The following is a 22,124-nucleotide window of genomic DNA, read 5'->3' on the forward strand; positions in this document are numbered from 1 at the left end:
ATCATGCAGCCCACTCAGCACACACAGAAAAGCAAATGTTTTTGCTTCTTGCTATGCAATTTCCTTGCAGTAACCCCATTACAGCACACTTAATGTAAACAGAGCTTTGCACCATTTATGGTGATGGGTGAGCCCCGTGTTGTTGAACAACATTTCCTCCTCCTCCCTCATCCCAGGCCAGCTACCATTTCAATGAATATTTAATAAGTAGACAAGAAAACCAAGAAAGCTTCACAGCTTGAGATTTTCAGGTACTACATGCACCATGTTGAATTTATTTACTGGAAAGCATATGAACACTGTATCCAGAAAGCAGAGCATGAACAGCACAGGACAGGTACAGCACACTGATCTGAGCACCATTAAAACAGTGCCACGATTAAAACAGCAATGCTGGTTCACAGAGCAAAACGTTCTTTTTAGACCAGACAAGAGCTGGAGCTGCGACCTGAGATTGCCACGGACTTCAGGGGCCTCCCACTGTCACCAGGGACATGCTGAAAGATTTCCACTGCTTTCTCCACTCCCAAAATGCCCTCACTCTCTCACACCTTTTCTCCTAAAAAGATCATCTATGGGTGCAGACAACTCTAACCATTCAAAGAAGAACCATTTTCTATCCTAAGGGTAGAAAATAATAAAATTTTTGCCTAGGAAGACTACGACTTTTTTCATCTGTAAGATGAATTCCAATTACTTATATTCTCCTGTAAACCACTTGATCCTAAAGCAGCCCTTGAATTTAAAATCTCTCTACAGCTGGAAGCAGTATTTGTTTTCCCTGCCACCGCTCTCTTCATCTCCTGGTGCAAGGTATTACTGATTATTTTAATTTCTCTTTCTACAGAAGAGAAATGGATATACACAGACAAACAACTGCAGCGAGGAGAAGAGGAAGAAGGCTTCATCTCTTGAATTAGGGATTTGCATACTGGTTTTATCTGTAACACCCACTGCAGTACTTTATCCCAGACTCTCAGATCACAAAAGACAGAGCAGACAGTGACTCACTGCAATTTCGGTTCTGCGTGTAGCACTTCACGTGGACCAGTCAATTCTGATTCTGCCAAACAGCCTTCACAGGCACTCAAAGTAAACCAGCTCCTCTAAGAAAGAGCTCCTATTCATGTGCTGCCTTCACGAGGAAAGCTCCAGAGATGGAAGGGAATTTAGTCAATGTTTCCCTTTTGTGCTGTAATGATTTAAGATTCAATTAATACAGCACGGGGAGGCACTAATTCCGAGACACCTGCCTTGGTGATAACTGGATTAAGACCTCCAAACTTGCTGCACTCCCACCAGTGCCAGCCTGCCAAATGACAGCAGTTGTCAACATCGACCAACTGGAGCCTGGGTTTTCTGCTACATCTCAGAGCACTCTTAAAAGAGGATTCCCCATGAAACAGGAAGGGGAAAAAAAAATAGAAAAAACACCCCACTTGACAGCTCTGAATTTGTTTAGCCAGAAGTCACAGCTCCTCCCCTGCAGGCTCTGAAGGCTCCTATCAGATGCTTTCAAAACCCTCAAAGGGAAGAGATAAAACCAAATAAAGGGATAGATGGAGCATCCTCAGAGACAGAGCTACTCCCTCACTGATCAATATACTCTGGGCTCTAGAGGCTTCAAAAAAAGATTTTGGGGCAAAAGGCTGGCAGGGAGGGGAAGAGCAGAGCAGCTGGTTGCATTGGGGGAAGAGCCAACAGGTTTGGGGCTTAGTGCGGGGTTTTCCCCTCTCCTTGTCCCCCTCAAAACAAGGTTTTCTTTGGATTCGTTTGGGCAGCATGAAAAAAAAAGTGCCTCAGAATAAAGACCACACTGGTTTGAAATCCAGGGAGAAACTTTTGAGGCCGGTGTGCCAGCCCAGTAATTAACAAAGTGAAACACTTTCTTACCTTTTCAACACCACAGAAACTATTTCAACCGCACAAGAAGGAGCTGAATTTTATTTTTTTTTTTTCCTTTACACCCCTTCATCACCCTGGACCTATTGGAACCACACTTGAAAGCTCGATCGGGGAGCGCTCAGTGATACATAACTTCCATTTTAGTGAAACAATCCATCTGCTCCATGTGACTCAGAGCCTGCTTTAAGAATGCAATACTGTTTAGGCCAACGGTTGCACCGCACAAAGTGTTTTGTTCACATGCATTCCTTTGGGATGACAGAGCCTATCCAACGGCCCTAATGGTTGGGGCCTGTGGTTTTTTTCCCTCATCCGCTGAATGCTGCAGTGACTAAGCTGACAAAAATTCCTAGCCAATTATAAACCCACTTAAAGAGACAGGCAACCCCCCTGCAACCTTCCCCTTGCTATCCTATACGGGGAAGTTTCTATACATAGAAAAACATCTCCTCCTCCCAAGGCCTGCGTTGATATAAAAGACTTTCTCTGCGCGCCCAACACTTCGAACATGCTTCCTAAATGGCATCATTTCCCAAAACTAAAACCTTTAATCATCCGTCTATGTCCCTCGCACATCAACTGGAAAAAAATAAAAATAAATAAGAAAAAAAAATAATTAAGACGATTGCCCCCGTAATTGATTGAAAAGTTTGAGAAGCCATTAATGGGGGAAGATGAGTGTGCTGGGGAGAGATGAGCCTGGATACCTATGGAGCACTGCTTATTAAGGAGGGAACGGTTAAGTGCCTATAAACCCAATATGTTGCAACCAGGAAAAAACACATCAGGAGGGTCACACTCAATATACAAAGCAGAAGTTTTGTATAGAGCGTAAGTTGAACTTCAACTAGCAACAACTGAGAACTTCTGAGTTGCCTCTCAAATCCCTCCAGCAACCAAATCCCGAAAAAAAAAAAAAAAAAAAACCACCAGCCTTTCCCAAGAGTCATGTGCTGAATTCATTCTCGCCTACACCATCAAGGGCTACACAAATACATTTAATAACTAGCCCGGGCACACAGAACCGTGTTTTGGGCAGGTAACTACACGTTCACTTTGCCCAGCAAGAAACAGTAAACAGAAAAAAAATTATGGAGAGAATGGCATACTGTTCCCAGCTTTAAAAAGCCAGGCTCTGGGGCACCTCAGACTCTCCCCATTTTATGGTGGGCAAACTCGTTGCTAAATCATTTTTAGCGCTGGGCTGATAGCACATGCACATTCCATTCCCAAAGCTCTAAAGGAGGGGGAGGAAGAGACAGTCGACAACTGAACCAGGCTGAGTTCACCTCAGAAATAAAAAAGGCAATTCAACAATCTGTATTAACGTATTATTATCCGAGCATCTTTTTATTAGAAGTTAATTCTCAGAGTCACGGACAGACTTGAAAAGGAAATCCCACTATTAGTGGAGAAGAAGGCTAAACAAAGGCTGGTTCAGGACTGTTGAACACTGAAAAACTTGTTTGCCACATAAAAACAGTTTATGAAAATGCTTAAGAACAATTAATTCCTACATTCGTCTGTGTTTGGGGAAGGAAAAATAGGAAAATGGTTCCTCCTATTCAAAATTTTTAGAGAGCAAGATTCCTATCCAGGATTGAGCCTAAGTTTCCCTTTCCTTCAGCCCATTTCAAATTTAATTGCAGATCAGTCATCACAAAAGATGCATTTCTATATATTCCATAAAAATGGGTCAAGTGGACAGGTGGAGGACAGATCACTTTAGGGCCCCCACCAGGATAAGAAGACTGCAGCCCAAGTTCACCCCTTGTCTGACATCCACACAAGCATCACCTGTAAAAACTGAAATCCCTAGGAAAACTCACAACCCACTCCAAGCTGGACTCACTGCATGGATAAGAGCCACAGAGAACTGCAGAAAATGCTAAACCAGGCTGAGTTTGCCTCGTCCCTGTGACATCTGCAAGAACACAGTAAAAACACAGCTTTCTTTTAGTTTTACACTTGACATTTCCCTGACATTTTCTCTATAACACTGCTAGCTATTCCCAGCTCCCAGTTGTTTTGCAAATTCATCATAAAATTAAAGCCTTACATTACACCTAATTAACTATCCAATACGATTGTCTATTCTATTAACTAACATTTGTCTAACATATATATCAATGGGCCCTGGAAATCCATGTTAAGCACGTTAATGAAAGACTTGGTGCAAGTTTAGATTTGTATTTAATTGCATAGATTTAATGTGGCACTGCTGCACAGGAAAGTAAACCAAAAAACTCTCTAAACAGGGCATCACTCTCAGTCTGCTCCAGGATGAAAACAAATCGTTAAAAACACCAAAGTGTTGCAAGTAAAACCAAAACCATTCTGTTTTCCAGCCCTAGCTAGCACCAGATTATCAAATTTCTGAAACATTACTAACACACAGCACCTCTAAAAGTAAATTTAATATGTGACTGAAGTTTTAAAAGTTTTAAACTTTTTTCTTATTTTAAGTTTAAAACAAATAAACATCATCTTAGAAATCCTCACTGAATGTGATCACAGCCATCATTTCCCTCTCCCCCTCTGCTGCACAGCCTCAGCCCCCTTGGGCTGCAGAGTAATTCCCTTCTCCCATGAGCTTCCACATAATGTGAGGTTAGACCAGGACTTCTTTTCAAGCACTCCCTGCTAGAAGGTTGTCAGGCACACAGTGTGCAATCTGCTGATGCTTTTGTGTCCTCCTGTAAGGAAGAACTGGCTCTCTTTTCTTCACCACACAGCATCAGAGGAAACTGAACTGAGGAATGAACACACACGCACAACCCAGAAAACCAAGGAATTACTATTTCCTATCAGTGACCTCTCAACTGCAATTCTACAGGGTTTTTTTTCTGATAGTGAAACAGTTTCTTGGCACAAGACAGTGCAAGTTAATCCATTAAGAATGGTGTCTATGTAAAACAGAGTTTGTATTACTCAGAGGAACTGGGCACATACATTTAATCACCCCACCACCTGTAAGGAACTGTAGTGCCACTGAAATCATGGCCTCATTTACTGTCTCATTCCACAACACATGGATTACCCTTTCCCATTATCTCAAACAACACCAGGAAAAATCAATTTCTCCAATAGCATGGATGGCCACTAAAATGTGGCTACACATCACCTGGTGACCATAAACACACCTCAGGATTGACAAAGATAAAGCAAGTTGCAGCAAGTGTAAAAGGCAACATCTTTAGAAGATGGAAGTGTGTGTGGGAGTAGAAAAGGCACTGGGTATTTTCAAAAACTTCCAACTTTTTTCCATTTTTTATTCCAAAATGTGGAGGAAAATTCTCAATCTTTTCAAAGTATTTTTAAAAGTTTGGTTTTTTCTTTTTTTTTGTGTTTTTTTTTTTTTTTTTTTTTTTTTTTTTTTTTTTTTTTTTTTTTGTTTTGGAACACGTAGCAAAGCAGTAGACCGAGCTCACTGCATCATCTTTTCATACTGGAAAATGAAACTCTCAAATTAAAAGACCTCTCAAAACAAACAGTCTCCTACAAATCTTTGTGCCAAAAGAAACTAGGAAGCCACGATGAGTACTTAACATTATCACATAGTTTTTGGTGGCTAGTGCAGGCTGCATGATTCCTTCCCAGGTTATGCCACTTTATAATAGAACAAAGAAAAATGGCAAGTATACATTTGTTTAATTTTAGCCCTTTTCTCAGAATATAAACCACTGCTACAGTAATTAACTGCAGATTGGCCTAAACTGCTCTGCGGCCATTCCAGCTTACTAATTAAATATGCTCTCACAGCCATAATAAAAATTCTGGGAAACCTCTGGCTGGAGAGCAAAACTTCTCAGGAGGGGAGCGAAAGTCAGCAAAAAACTTCATTCAGAAAGAAAACACTAACAAATTTTTTTTTAACGTTCTCCAGATTTTTCTAACTCGGTGATACCAACTGTGTCTTTTACAATTATTATCTTTTCGTCTGTTTATTTCTTTCAGAAGATGTTTATTTGCTGGAGAGTTTGCATACCAACCAAATACAACCAACAAACAACCTCTCCATTTCAAAATACGGTCAGGTTTATATGATACTTAATTTTTTTTTTTTAAACCAACAAAGGTAGTATTAGTGTTACACAGACCAGCTAATTTGCTTGCTGAAAGAGTAAAGCTTAAAGCTGACATATATAATATCTACTGTATTTCAGTGTTTAAGAAGGAAAAAAAAAAAAGCAGCAAACAGGAAAAAAAAAAAAAAAAGCATGCAAACATAATTTTCAGCAAAATAAGAATAATTTGATTCATCATCTCTGGCACCCAACTCCTTCCCCTCCCTTTCTGCCTACACAGTTCACGTACGTTCACTGTTTCTAAAGGACAGGGGAATACAGTGAATATTCCTCAGAGAAGGGAAGACAAGGAGAGAAAGGGGAGGGGGAGAAAATGCAGCACATGGTTTTCAGCACTACTCTGCTGAATCAACAGGGAGCAGATTCCCAGCTGGTGCACACTGTAAGCACTGCACAAGTCAATGGAGCCATGTCAAACGACACCACTCAACTGCATTATCTTCTGAGCTCCGTGTAAACAAACAGGAGCAGATTCCGAATATTTGTGAGAATACATCATGTTACTGTCTCCATATGTTTAAACATTTTAGTAGAAGGCACATATGGACCACTCTTCCCACTCACTGTCATTCTCTCCCTCCTGCTCCTCATACACCGTATCTTCTCGGGCCATTGTCAAACCAATTCAAAAATGAATAAGGATACATTTTCATTAAAAACATTTTGTGCTCAGCTGCCATCTGCTTCATCGGCCTCCAAATCCTCACATGCCTTTTCCATGGTCCTCAGTTTCACACATTCAGAAGCTCCAAGTTTCCTCCTGTTGTATTGTGCAGTGAGGTCTACATGAGCTATTGTTTCATGCCAAATCCACCTCTTTTGAACGAAATGCTTAATAGTTCTAGCCCTAATGCACGTCCTCTCTACAATGCCAGCTTACACATCTTTTTTTTTAATGCCTAAACTCTAATCTTAAGAGCTCCCTCACGCACTTCAGATACTCCCCATCATTGTTTTTATGGGAATTGTGGCTATTCCATCCTCTTTGGGAAATAAGGGAGCTCTAATTTGCTTTCTCACAAGGGGAGGGACCCAGACTGTGCTCTCATCCTGTCCCACAGAAGCAGCAGCTGAAGACAACACCCTTTCCTCACAGGTGTAACAGCCTTTCTCCCCCATAACCAGACCCCTTGTCTCTTCTCTGAGTAGGAAAAGTTTCAGCAAGTATTTGACACTGAGTATCTCCAGCTTAACTGGGGGAAAGAAGACAAATAATCAGGATAGGGGAAAAACCCAACAGGGCACCATAGGTCTTACATACAGATCCCTGTTACTTTCCCAAATAGTTTGCCCAGCTCATTTCTTATGGCCCTAACAATAGCAGAAGTGTCTTAGGAAGCATTAGCTGGACTTGCTTGAAAAAGAACACAAAGGTTATGGTAGACAAGGGATCCTGAACTTCCAGGCAGCCTTTCAAGGGTGTAATTTACATTTGGTTTCTGCAGACTTGGAAAGGCCTAGTGACTAAGGCAACAGACCTCAAAATTTAATCATCAGCAAGAAGAATACAGAAAACAACCAAAGTTTTCTTTACAGCAGACCACTGGACAGGCAGAGCTAGTGTGTCATCAGACACAAGCCTTGCAAGGGGTACAGCAGGAACAGTTTTTCTGGTTCTCACATCAGCTGCTGAGCGAGATGCAGGCAGCTTCCATAAACCTTTCCAGCAGTCACAACTGCCAGAAAAAAAAAAAGAAAAACATAAAAGGCCATAGTCTCATTTGTATGTCTGGACGCTCAGTTTTTATCTTTTCCATCTCCACCTGTGCCCCAAAGCACCGATGCAAACAAACAACTTCAGTGCTCTCCTTTTATCTTGAGGGATTCTTCTTTGTGGACCTGCAACCCCAGCGAGGCACAGCTGGCTCTTAATGCACCAACATAAAAGTAGGTGCAAGTCGGAGAGAAGAGAGTGTGCCAAGCCCAACACAACATGCTGCAGCTCCAAAGAGAGCAAACTCGTATTGCTGCTGCCTTGGGGCACTCGAAGGTAAAGGAATGTACACTACACAGAAACCAGGGCAACCAAACTGGCAGCAGAGCTGCTGACGCTTTTACGCTGAACCTTAAAAATACCCAGAAAAATGTAAAAAAGTTACAGTTCCTTTGTAGAAGTTTTTTCTATAGAAATGTCCACGGATTATTCTAAGTCAGACACAGCATATCCTTCCCTCCCTCCTCCCTCAGCATTGTTCCTGCACAAGTTATATTGAAGGAAGCACAAGCTTCTTCCTTTGTTTGTGAGCAAGAAAAAGAAGGAAAAAAACAACTTCCACTCAACGGCAAAACTAAACAGAAGCCAGGCTAGTTAAAGTACTAAGTGTTCCCACACAACATTTACCCACCAACTTCAGATCTTTCAGTGTAAAACCTAAACAAGGACAAAAGAGATTTAATACACACTCCTCCACAGAGCCAGAGCAAAGAAAAATAAAAAAGGCACAAAGGAACCCTGAATGATAGAGAACATTTTCAGCTGAACGTTACTGTGACGCACAAGGAGAATGTCAGGGTTAAATTAGATACTACACCAGAAAAATATTCCCTGGAAAATAACATAGGTGTCATATCTCGACCAGTAGGAAAATGCCAATTGAAACACTCGGTAACTGAAAATTCCCTCCTTCTTTTCTTTTTCATGTCTTGTGTGATTTTGTGCTGCAAGAGTCCTCTCCTGATCAGGAGTTCATTGCCAAAGTCCCTGAGCAATCTAGCAGGGGAGACAAAAAGCTTCCTTTGGAACAACTGCACTTTTATACCTCCCTTGTTTTTCTTCAGAGCTTGAGTACTTTGGGGTTGTTTTCTTTTCAGATGAATGGCCTGTAAATTTTAAGTCATCTTCCTCAAAGTCTGTGGTTTATCACAACAAACAGATTAGTACAGGTCCAAATTTCTCTTTTTATTGATTAGAATTTGATAATTTCTTTATATGCTGTACATCCTAAGATACTCTAAACCAAATTGTTTTTCCACACTGTAATGCTCTTAACAAGCCTTTCAAGGCCCTTTTCCAATACTTGCTTTCTTCTTCACAATCTCCCATGAAAGGAGATGAAAGCACATATAGAAAAAAAACCCATTACCTACACCCTTGCCTTCAAAGTCCTGCTATCACAGTCTATGACCTCATTTTATTTAAACAAACTTCTTCTCATGTGTATTTAGGATCCAAATCATTTCAACAGGTCCTTAGATGCCAAAAAAGTTTTTTTGCACGTTACTTTTGTCTACTCCAAACAGGCAAAGCACACAACAGAAAGCAAGTAGGTCGTTATATCTCATTAAATACACTCTCATTACATCCATTCAAACCACTGAGGGCAATGAGGTTGCACAGGAGTCACCTTGGTCACCCTCTGTAGACAACAGAGTTACACTCTGTTAATGAAGACATAAATTTGGCCTGCAGGACTCATAGCAACACTCCCCTTGCCCTGGGCAAAGCACAAAGTCTCCCAGTAACAGGCTGAGGGGGGTTCTTTGCTTTGTTTAAAAAACGAACTTTATTTCCTGTAAGTATTGATAAAAGCACATACTCCAAATGCCTTTTTGCAGAGGTATTTTTGGCATGTGTTGACTGAAACTGCCCCACGATCGACTTTAATTGCAGTTCTAATTGAACAGGAGGACTCCACAAGGAACTGACAAGCCACTTTAGAAAAACACAACATGCCCAGATGAAGGTAACCCGAATATAGCCCTGATATCTCTCCCACTGTGGTGTTTCCTATCATTATGGCAGCTTTGGTCAAGACTGCCCGTGGAATTTAGGAACTGTTCCTCCCAGTTTGTAATGAAGCCCCACTGATACTGCAGGGCTCAGCTTTCGTAAAGTTACAGGATGAACTCAAAAAGCCTGCTGTAATCATGTTACCTGAGTAAACTATGTGTTTGTTTACTCTATTTTTAAAAAGTGAGAAGAGATCAGGTTTTGTTTTTGCTAATACTTGCTATCAGAAAGACATAAACCTACCAGATAAGAACAAGACACACAACAGTAACTTCACTGGGAGTCAAGATATTCATGGACTCTGGGACTCTACAGAGTGTACTGAGAAAATTAATGTCAGTAAACAAGTCCTTACGCACAGGATTTACCATTACAGGAATGTCTGGAGCTGCATGCCAAGAGAAGCAAAAAACAAAGTCCAGTTAACAGCTTCAGCACGGCAACAGCCCTGGCACACACGGAATGTCACTTCAGCAGGAGGAGATGGCACTCGATGGCCACCTCCTGCCAAAGTCCTCCAGGGAGGTAAAGCTGCCTCCAGCTTTGCTACAATGGCATTGGTTCCATACTTACACTTCCCACCTTTTCCATGAGGAAGTAACTCAGGGAGTTTGTTTTACAGTTGCTGATTGTTGTTTCCTCTTTTTTTTTTTTTTTTTTTTTTTTTTTTTTTTTTTAATTTAAGTGAAACAAACCTTTACTGATTGAGGAAGAATCTCTTTGTGTGGCAACTGGGTAACTCATATAAACTACACACAACTAGAATAAAAGTTTCAGCTGCTGAAGAGCTTATAACAAAACCACAAAACTAAATGTTTACTTCCAAAAGAGGTAACAAAAAAAAACAGGATTATCTACTCAAATCTTACTTTTCTGGCAGTGGTTGGTGGTCCAGCAGCGGTAGTTGTACTCATTGTTAATAGATGTCTTCTCACACAAGGGCTTCTCTTCCATTGTTCCTGGACACAAGTCCCCACACTCCTTTGGAGGTTTATTCCCAACGATGTAGTTGTTGGAAACAGCATCTAGGATGAGAGACCAGTCCACCGTGGAGAGGTAACACAGGTCAGAGTTCTTCTCGATCCGGATGGCCCCGCGGGTGATGTTCCTCAAGTTGTGAAGCCCAATCTCTTTCAGATTGGTCATTTCAAAGATAACCAAGGCATAGTTGTAGAAGAGGTTCCTGCCACGAATGACCGTGAGGTTGGGGAAGAGGTCGCTGAGGCTCTCCAAGCCCGCCACACGGAACAGCAGCAAATAGTCAGTGATGACGGTGAGCTTGGGGAAGCGGAAGTTGCGGTAATCCTCTGCTTTGGAGATGAGCAGGATCTGCAGGAAACCCTCGATCACCGTGCAGTTCTCCAGGCGCTTCAGCTCGTGGATGTCGTTGCGAATGTCGACGTTTGGCCCGCAGACTGAAACGGGAGAGGAGGGAGAGAAGTCAGTAAATCAGGCATTCCTGAGCCTTTTGAAACTGGAACGCGAGAAGGATGCTCTTTCTGATGGCCGTAAAATTTTAAACTTTTAATTAGGTTGCAGTGTTAAAATAGAAAATGAGTGCTTGATTTACACCTACATGGAACCTTCATTTCATTTAACTTATCACGCTAAGAACTACCAGGAGCAGCTCTCCCTGTATCCTGCAGCACACAGAGAAATGTTGATTTATTACTGCTGATGACAAGAGCTGCATTACACCGAGGAATACAAAGATAAACCAAACACATTTGCACACCCTGCTTCAAATTAGATCACAAATGTGCGCCCAGAGCAGGGCTTGAGCCCCATCACTTCAAACCAGGCAGGTAAAACAGAGTGATCCACTGGTCATTGTGTTACTAATTCACTCCCCACCCTGATTAAGACACATGCAAACAAAGAAGGCATTTCCCAGAAAATTACAACTGAGGCCCCAAATCACTCTTTCTGTCCAGGGTCACACGCCAAACAAGTCCTAATTCTTGGAATACTGGTCTTGCAGTAGGTCAGCAACAACACTAAATCCACAGAAAGCTGGTCAGCACTTCCTGCTCTGTGACTGGGAAGAGAACAAAGTGCTTGGACTTATAGCACTGAATTCCTGTTTGCATGTTCCAGTAAACCATGTTTCACTAATTTTGGCACCAAGATAGAAAGAAGTCTCTTGAGTTCTAAGAAACACAGGATAAATTTATGTTTACAAGAACATGCGGCATCACAGTGAAGAATCTTTCCTTGAAAACAGCAGACTGAACTCTATGAACTCTCAAGAAAACAATGACCAAAAGGATTATTCCCTAATAAATCTATATATTAAGTCTTCCCATATTAGAGACATATCACAATAACAAAGGGGCTGGAAGACATGTGTGTTAATAATGTAATATTTAGACACATACAATCCACTTGGATGTAAAACAAAGAACTACAGAGTGCAGAGAGCTGTTGTTCTTCAAAACCCTCAGAGCTGGTCTTCTTTGGAAAACACAGAAAAAAGATTCCCCATTAGAGATACTAAGTTGCTTGTAAGCAAACAAAGCAAAATGCCTATTTATTTAGGCAACCCAAAAGTCAAATAAACCCCAAGCAATTCAATTTTGTGGAAAAGTTCTCTTTTAATGCATGCTAGGCTTAATTATTTTAAGAACATCTTTTCCTCAGACAAGGGAAAGGTCTAAACAAGCACTGGAGCCAAAAAACTTAAATTCTAACCCAGACAAATTGTCCAGAGATTCAGAAATTGCACTGACAATAGAAAGCAGTCCTTCCATCCCACAACACTTATCTAAGGCTAATAACTTAAGCTAACAAAGGATCCAGAGCATGAGCATGCTAAAACCACAGCAACTCTAATACCCAACAAGGACTTAAAGACTTCTAAGTCTTTAAAAGACTAAAAAGACTTTCTGGTTAGAGGGACAGCATAAAAAAAAATAAAATAGGGCGAGATCTTTGTTAGGAAACAGATGTTTCTACACAAACTATTACTTAATCTTCCTTCTGTAAAGATTCAAGCTGAAAGCAAAGGCTACTAAATGTGACTTGCTGCACTGAAGTAGCTATGTGCGAGGAAGTTCATTCCCTAGATCTTAAAAAAAAATAAATAAATAAACAAACACCAAGACTAATGTACCACCAAGGAACACTTGGTCCTCATTAGCACTGAGATGGGAAATCCCCATTTTTGTACATACTGATTTCAGAAAAACTGGACTCTACCGCTGGAACACGTGCTTGAACTTCAGGAAAACATTAAAAAGGGTGAATGGGTTGGCACTAACCAGCTTTAGAAGCCAGATGGAAGGGGAAGAATGTTAAAGAACTCCAAGATAGTAGATCTGGTAAGAGAAGCACTGGTTAGGGCAGAAGAAGTGAGGGGTTCTCCCCTGAACTCGTAGGAAAAACAACCTCAAGCCTTTTAATGAGCTGTACCCACGTCTTGATTCCACCTTCAAAATGAACCCTCCAACCCACCTCAGTGACTGTGCCCTCTGCCCAAAGGGTATTTTCACTCTGCCAGTGGGCTTCTCTTGTTTGGACAAGGCAAGTTAGAACACAAAGAGTGTCCCCCATTAAACCCTTTTGTTTTCCATCTCTGCCTGCTGGCAGGCCAAGGTGAACAGTATGGCAAAGCAAAAGTAGCGGAATTTATTTTCCTGCCATAAAAGTTTAGAAAGTCTAACTGCTCCAAGCCCTTTATTTTGTTAAAGAAATAAAATTTGCACTTGTGCTGACATTTTGCAGGCAAGGTTCCAGAGTGATGGGTTTAAAAACAGCTGAGTTACAATACCCTAAAGAACAATTTGTAAGAGAAATGGCAGCAACCGTTAACTAAAGCATTATATATCTGTTCATGTCTCTGTTTGAGGCTGGGCTCTCAAAGTCATATTGCTTTTAGCTTTGTGTTTGTTTCAGCTTAAAAGTTACTTAATTTTAGATATTTAATGCTTTTATAAATCAATTAGATTTCTAGAGCTTTATGGCAAAAGTATGCACTCACTTGCCTCAGTTATGAAACATCATCCCCTTGGTATGGAAAAGGATAAAGTCCAGTGGGGTCCCACATTAGAAATGGATCACAGAGGAGTGGCTGTTGACATTTTTGATTTAAGAACTTATTAGTTCATCTAGTGAGTTGTATTTTGCAGAACTTTGCACATATAATGAGAACTGCAGAGATACAAATGTGAAATAGGACAAGCATTGTGGGCCATCATGACACTTGGAAAAATCAGTTCCCATTAAAGCAGATACTTTTTAAAAGAAATTTCTTTTAAGTTTGCATTGTTCAGCAGAGTTAATTATACCACAATACATCATGTTTTTCTCACTGCCCTGAAAAGGATTATATGAAAAACAAATTAATCAGAGCTCAAAGTCAACTCCAATTTCCATCTGGCTGTGCTGTGTTTTCTTTGGATGCCATTTGAGAGAAAGCATATATGGACTTACAATATAAACTGGTCTGTCAGACACAATGAAGTGCACAGAAAATGCTCTTTACAGCATTTATACCCCATTTAACAGTTTTGGATATTCCAGTTTAAAGAACTTTTTTAATATGACTAGGATAACTTGCCTTTGTTTTACGTTCAACTCAGAACTGGAAATTAACTATTATGTATTTATTTTGCTCACTAACGGAACATAAAAATGCAACAGCTGTTTATTACCCTGCCCCACTAGTTCTGGGTAGATTATAAACACTCAGGATAATTACCAATAGTCAGATTCATGCTGTTTTCATTCAACTGCCTACAGACTTCTAAGCCTTTCCTTAAACTGCCTATCATTTATCAGACTAGGCCTAAACCAAGTGCCTAATTCAGAGTCAGAAATTTGCTCTTTAAATACAAATGTATTTATTTGTTTAAAATGTAACTACCCAATATGGTAAAATACTGAAGAGAAGCAATGCACTCTTTACTTAGATAAACACAAATGCTTTCCCTGGAAACAGCTCTTTAGTCCAGAAGTCTTGAGCTCTACCTGGTATCCAACAAGAAGCCCATTTGTGCTCTTTTTTTCTGGGAGCATCCCACGGGCAAACTGCAGAGTACATAAATTTCCAAAGGCAACAGAAATACCCACTCCACACTCCAGTCATCCAGACAACCCGCAGCCCATTCCTAGCCAGAGGACAGATCCAAAGCTGCTGGTGTAACTGAGATGGGGTCAATGAACTACCAGGAAAAGTGATTGCACGTAACAGGTTCATACGACGAGAGTAATTAATGCTCCTTGATCTGGCAGAGCCTCCTGGCAAGTCTCTGTAAGTGGTGCCCTGGCTGGGAGCAGAGCTGGGGCTGTGAACACACACACACACACAGCACCACTGCTGAGGACAGGCTGGGCAGGCTCCAAACAAGAGTGTCACAGAGTGCAGTGATCCAGCAGATTCCTCTCCACCTTAACTACAATTTGCCAAAGCTTACTGGGATCATTAAAACCATTTTGATATGCAGAGCTGCCTTGTCACCTTGAGAAACACCTGCTATCTCCTCACCATCTATTTACAAACAGTCACTTACTCCACACAGCAGCTCTTCACTCTTTTCCTGTATCTGCCAGTTACTTCAGGTCACTGGTGACTCCTGAAAGGGCTTGGCTGTTGCCCTTCAGTGTTTGAAAGGAAACCTTCCCTTCTTTCTGTAAAATCTCATGCTAGCACAGACAAAGCAGCAGAAGACTTTCTGCTTAACCCTACAGTACAACTTCTGCTTGCTACACCAGTTGGACATAAATTCATCACAGTTAATTCACTATCAATACCAAGATGTTCTTGGGCAGCATTGACAGTTCACATATTCATTTGTTTTAATAAGAGAAGGATTCATTTCCTACAAGAAGCAACTTCATCATTGTGTAGTAACAAGTTTTGTATTCCTCCAGGTTGCTCCATTTAGAAGTTCTAAAGAAACACAACTACGTACGTTTTTCGTGAAAAAAACCACACTCCTCAACATTTTAAGCTTTGCCTTTGACCCTTTACTTTTTTTGATGACATTAGAGGGCTGTACTACACTGCAGAGTCTCAATAGCCTCTCAACTAGCCAGAAGTTAAAGATGGAGCAACCACCACTGTCTGGCTCTCCCAACACCAAAAGGTCTCAGACAAAGCAGCACCAAGACAGCTCTGAGTCACCAAGTCAATCCAGCACATCCCTTTCACAATCCTACAGCCTTTTCAACACAAGTCTACTCCAGCTGGGTCAGGCTTCCCCTAGCAACAGAGACTCATTCAGCCTGAGCAGTCCTTTGCATCTCTGAAATGACAATGAGGATAGACAGCCTGCCATGAGCATCTCACCAGCAACCTCAATATCAACTCACACTCATCTTTTTTCCTGATTTCCCTTTGTTTTCCCTCTTCTGACTTCACTTCTGTGACAACTGTTTCCTTTACTTCACAGCAGAGATGCAAAATTAATCTTAAATGAGGATACCTGCAGTTTTACAAAGGGCATCCCTCTACACCAGTTGCTGAAAAAAAAAAAGCACTAAAGGTGCAGAAATTGTTTTAATTCCATATTGTTTTCCTGTCCAGGGGTTGTAACACCCATTCTGAGGGCCAAGTCTATGATCCACAAGGTTCCAAAGGGTTCTTTTTTTAAGGGAGGGCATGAGGTTGCTCAACTTCTCATCTATCCTGGAACTCTGCACAGTTGGTAACAAGCACAGTGTGTTACCATCAGGGCTGGACCAATTCCCACACAAAGAAAGAACTACAAGGCTTAATACAAGAAGACAATTGTGGCTGGTTCTACTTTTAGAGTAGCTTGCTCACACCACCACAGCTCACTTTGCCAATAATGGCTTTTCTGAGCACACTCCACTCCAAGGAGAGGTTGGCTTTCCCAGACAGCTACTGCTGCTCTCTGGTCAGCAGAGAGCTGATGTTACTGAGAGCAGAACATTTCTCCCTCCCAAACTGCTCTAATGAAAGAGGCCTGACCACATCACCCCTCAGTAATGTCAGCCCAGAGCTGTGGGTCTTTCTGGGAGATCAGCACATCTTCTGAACAGTGTTGTTATTTATTCCCAAAAGAGCCACTTCCTTTTCATCATGTGTTTTTTAGTTTTAATCTATGGCAGGTCCTTATAAAGAAAGAGTCCAAAACAGCTACTGAATGTGGCTGTGGTCCAGCTGCCCTCATCCCAGATTCCCAGCATGCAGCCTCCCTTTTCAGGCAAGCATCTCCAGAGTTCCCATCCCTCTCTCACAACAACAAAACGTGTTTATTGCACTGAGTGGATTTAGATCTGTATAAAGTATCAGGGGCTGCATATTGACATGTTTACTATCTACTGGATCAATCCAATGGAGGGGTTGTCTGGCACTGGAAAAAAGCCTTCAGGCTCTAAAAAAATTCCTTGAAGACACTAAAAGGTTGAATCATGTTAGGAAAAAGGAACTGAACTCAGGATAAAGCTTATCATCAGGTTTATAAGGAGCCTCTATCCTACATGACTAATTGCTCAGAACAGGAGCAGAAGGACACATCAGTGAAAATTCAGAAGGAATAGTCTGAAAATGTGATGCCCACACAAACTACACACAGGGGAAAGTATAACTTGACCTTAATATCTCTCTTCATTCTTACTCCTAAGAATCATGCATGTTTTAAGGAAGCCATCACTTTCAATGACATGGCAGGCAAAGCTAGAAAGTCTGAGAAGGAACAGCTTAGCAACCACAATTTCCCTTCGAGCCCATGAAAAGTTTCAGTACAGTTGCACCATTTGCAGACGTAAGGAAAAAAAAAATTACTACTGAAGTCTCAGGATTCTTTAATTGCATACTCTGCAAAGAAGAAATTAAATGTGGAGTTCACAGAAATCAGTGGTTGGAGAGATTGCTTATGACACTTTACATTAACACAGGATTCCACCACCCACTGAGCTCTTGGTTTTGCCTCCATAGTGACACTATGAATGAGATATATATTTTAGTGTCTTTAATGTACTTACACAACCTCCCACAAAATTTCTGTACTCTCTAAGCTCACCTATCCTGTATGTGTCACATCAATCACTAGATCTCTTCCCAGGGAAGCCAGCTTCTGTGTTACCTCTTGGGATGTCAGAACCAGCAACAAGGAGGGAACTAAATCTACATCACGATTCAAGCTGCTTCCCTACCCACCGAACTATTTCTCTTCACTGAATACGAGACATAAACCTCTTTACAGTTACCAAGATTTTATGAAGCTACATCTCTCAGGGTGGGGAGGGGATAGATAAAAGGCACCCCACAACCCAGAAAATGTCAATCGTTTTAGATTTTGCTAAGCAAGACCATAATTGAATTTCAACTTCTGTATTTCCAGCACCAGCACAACGCTGCCATCTTTGGCTTTCAAAACATGAAAGGGAATACTCAAACCCAAATAAAACCCCACTGTTTCCATTTGAATATAAGTCCTGAGAACATTCTTCATAACGTATCTAAGGCCAAGAAGGAGGGCTTGGGGCTTTTTTTCATTTAATTACAAGTTAAGTTTTGGAGGACAAAGTCAGACCACTACGATCTTCAAAACACTCACGGGACTGGAGATTATATTGCAATGTAGCTTGTAATTTCTGAGAAACACAGTATATTATCATTAATTTACCTCATGCTACTCATCACTCCTATCAACCTTTTACAGAACTGTTTTCACCCAGATTTGGAAGGAAAAAGTGGTGTCACGAGAGGCCAAACAAATTTGGTGCAAATACTTTAAAAGGCAACCAGATTCCCCTTCTCCACACGCATTCTCCTTGTCTCCCACAGCCCTTAGAAAAATACACAGATCCTACTTTAATTTTCTCTTCTGCCACTCTACTAACTATGTATTCCAAATCCAAGGGCCACTATGTTACCACGCTGACCAGAACAAAACATTCACAAAAATAACACACAAAAGGGCTACAACCCACATCACAAACTAAAACTGTCTCTGCCTTTTTGCTCTTGCAATTTTCAGCTGTCACTGGCTAAAGATATCTCTGGCATTGCTGCTTTCCATGAACTTCCTCCAACTTCCCCGTAAGTTTACACAAATAAAATTTCAGAATAAATCACATTTCTGTCCCTCATCTCACTTTCTTTCTCTCTGCCAACATTTTACTTTGAGTATCAACAGGAACAGCAGCTTAGCAAAAGCAGAGCCAACAAAACGAACTGAATCCCTTTAATAACACTGATTGATGCCTTCTCTGCACAGCTCACCAGAGCAAGGAGGTCTAGAATTAGCCCAGCTCACGTGAAAGCATCCTCATGACAAGTCATCCCCAAATTAATCCTCTCTGACCAAGACTGGTCTGATACACCACATCCCTCAGGGGTTCCTTTGAAGCCACATCCATTACCTCCTGCTGCTGAAATAGCACATCAGTGCCTGGGCTGGCAGGGATTCCTGCTCATCCTCGTGGGGGCACAGGGCAGGAATGGAAGGAGGAGAAACATCCAGCCCAGAACCCCCGGCTGTCAAAGCCAGGAAAAGAAGCACCAAACTTTTAACCCTGATCTCCAGTGCCCAGGTTGTGGGCAATGCCTGTAAGATTCTCAACCAAAGAAGAAGAAAAGAAGAGCTAAGGATGAACCTCACCAGCGAATTCCTCACCCATTAACAGCCCGTAGGTGTCAAACACTGAAAGCCATTGTCTGAACCTTGCCGTGGCTGGAGCTGAACGCTCTGACCTCTGGCAAGCTGCTCCTGTGCATTTATAGGCAAAGGAAAAGGTGTTTAGAAGCACCAGCTGAATGCAACTCTAGGGTAATTCCCTGCAACACTGCAGAGTCACAGCCTGGTTGAGTTTGTGAGAAAACTATTAAACAACAAAAATAAAACTGCGAAAGAAAGCAGGTAATGCCTAAATCACTAAAATGAGCCCCCTCCTCACAGGAGGCTTCAAACCTCTGCACTTTTTCCTATCCCACACTATAACTTCCCTGACAGCACCACAAAATGAGCATGTGCCATTCTACACAAAATATGTAACATACAAGTGAGTAGGTGGCACGTTATGATCAATAACTATGAGAGTAAAACATTTTTTTAATGGTGCTAATAATGTTTAAACCCAATACCAGCAGCTTCAGTCTAATGCCTGCTAAAGCAAAAATGGAAGACTGAAATTACAAGCTGTTTATAACACTGAATTTATGTTTCACAATCTGTGATGACAATAGAGCTTAGCAAAAATTGTCTCTCCTGGGGACTGTTCTTTCCACCTTTAAAAAAAAAAAAGTTGTGCGCATGATTTTATTTATTTGTTTTTAAAACAGTTGTCTGCACATCCAAGTGACTCAGCAATTGGCTGACAAAAACCTATGGGATATACACTTAGGTAGCTGGGATAAGCAGCCAAATCCTTCCAGAATGGAAATTCATCATGTGGCTGGGCTCAGCAACTCACATTTAGGAAGACTTTACCATGCTCTCAGCTGCCTGTCACCCTGCAGTAATCTAGGTAAGCTGTCACTCTTTAAAAGCTTTTGGGGAATCTTTTTAGTATCATTATTTTCCAAAAACGGCTGGCTAATCAGGCCAGATCATTCAGGCTTCATTAGAAGCCAACTGACAAAACAGTATCATAACATACAATTGCATCCATAATGGTCAGCAAAGGATTTAATAGTGAGTCATAGATCCACAGAAAAATTACAAGTCTGATGCAATTACTCTTAACAATATGCAACACAGGGCCCTACTATGCTGTGCTAACCAGCTCTTAAGCAATCAAACACAGAAATCCCACATTCTCTGGCCTTCCACAGCAATGTTTCTGTTTTAACAAACTGAACTAAGACTTAGTCCATTAGTATTTCCACCAAAATAGAAATTTAACGTGGTGCTAAAAAATAAATAATGATGTAACTGAATAGAAGAAAAAGTTAATGCTATCAAACTTCATTTAACAGAACAGGGAGCTCTCCCACCCCTCCCTTCACGTGGCAGCTACACAGCTTAAAAATCACATAGGTCATGCTGTAACCTGCTCTCTCAAGGCAGTTAAAATATGACCAACTTGCAATCCCCAAAAAGGGCTTTAAAGGTATTAAATTACATATATGCAGGTGCTGTGGGGCTTTCCAGCCATGAGCTAACTGGATTGAAAAAAGAACCTTCCTCTCCAAACACAAGGTAAAACATGTGGGCTGGCGCCAGAGACAAGGTAACGTAGTTCAGGCCTTATCAACCAAAAACACTCGGACCAGAACACAGTTTAAAGCAAATGTAAACCAAAGTAGCCATTACCAGGTGGAGTTCTTACATGAACTCACTTTTCTGATGAATTGGATGCTTCTGACTCACTTTTACTATCACAAACACAGCCCAAGGGAAGTGTCCTTTGTACCAGGAGGGCAGCGTTCACACGGTATTAATTGTCTCAGAGGCATCACAGCACAATAACCACGGAAAAAGAGAACCAAACACCTCTGTGATACCACTCAAGATGAGCCTCTCCTCAAACAAAACGTCCTTAATGCACACAGGTGAGAAGCTACCAGATAAACAGGGTTAAGCATGGGAAAGCATGGGAAAGCAGAGCTCTTTAGGCACAGTCAACCACTGGAACTCCAGGAGTTTCATTTCTCTGAAATACAAGGAAAGCTTGAGTATAGGATTTTCAACGTATCTGTGCAGAGGTTCTCATCAGCAATTGATTGAATCTTACTATAAAACAGTAAAAATAAAATAACCTAAATTTATACAACTTGTTAAAAAGAGAAGAGCCAACAGTGGTTTCCTTCCATCCGCCTTCCACACTTACATTCAAGGTGACATTTCAGCCCATACTGTCTATTTTACATTCATATACTACCCAAGACATTGGATTTCCAACCTCAAACACAGTTTTTAGACACTGCCTAGAAGCACTGTGGGTGATGCACGACGCTGCAATTCTGGTGAGCAGAACAGTTTGGGTATTTAACCAGCCAGGCTCTGCTGAGTTCTATTGCCTGGCAACTGCAATTCCTGTCACCATATCCACTTTTATCAGAGGAGCACTGGAATGGCAGAGCAGGCAGGAGATTTACTGTTCACCCTCTGGTGGGTGGTTGTGGAGAGCCTGGGGTGCAACACGTTACCCTGATGCATTTCTAACAAATTCCCCCATGAGAAAGCAGCGGGTTCAAGAGGGTGAGACAAATAAATCCATGGCAACTTTCATTCAGCAGCTCCTCATCAGGGATTACCTACTCCACCCCCTTCTCAGCCAAAACTGGGGGGAAAAGTGTTGCAAGAAGGGTGTTGCAAGACTTGGGGGGGAAGAGGATGCAGGAAGTTACAGGAGATGGGACTAGGACAAACCAAGTAGCAAATATCAAACCTGGATGCTGCTCTGGACACTCCCAGCTCCAGGAACCTCCCCTCACTGGGATCTGCAGCAGCACAGATTTATTCCAGAAGGTAAATCAAGGCAAGACC

General features: G+C 41.5%; 1 protein-coding gene across 1 annotated transcript in view; it reads right to left on the reverse strand.

Annotated features, from left to right (window-relative positions):
• The window catches only part of IGF1R (insulin like growth factor 1 receptor), a 167,305-nt gene that overhangs the window by 125,789 nt on the left and 19,392 nt on the right, over positions 1-22,124 (reverse strand). Inside the window, exon 2 of the mRNA XM_083870773.1 lies at positions 10,593-11,138. Coding sequence (XP_083726899.1) covers positions 10,593-11,138 — 546 coding nt within the window. The remainder of the gene's footprint in view (positions 1-10,592; positions 11,139-22,124) is intronic.

The sequence above is a fragment of the Zosterops lateralis genome (assembly GCF_965231275.1).
Source record: "Zosterops lateralis genome assembly, chromosome: 13".
Classification (NCBI taxonomy): Eukaryota; Metazoa; Chordata; class Aves; order Passeriformes; family Zosteropidae; genus Zosterops; species Zosterops lateralis.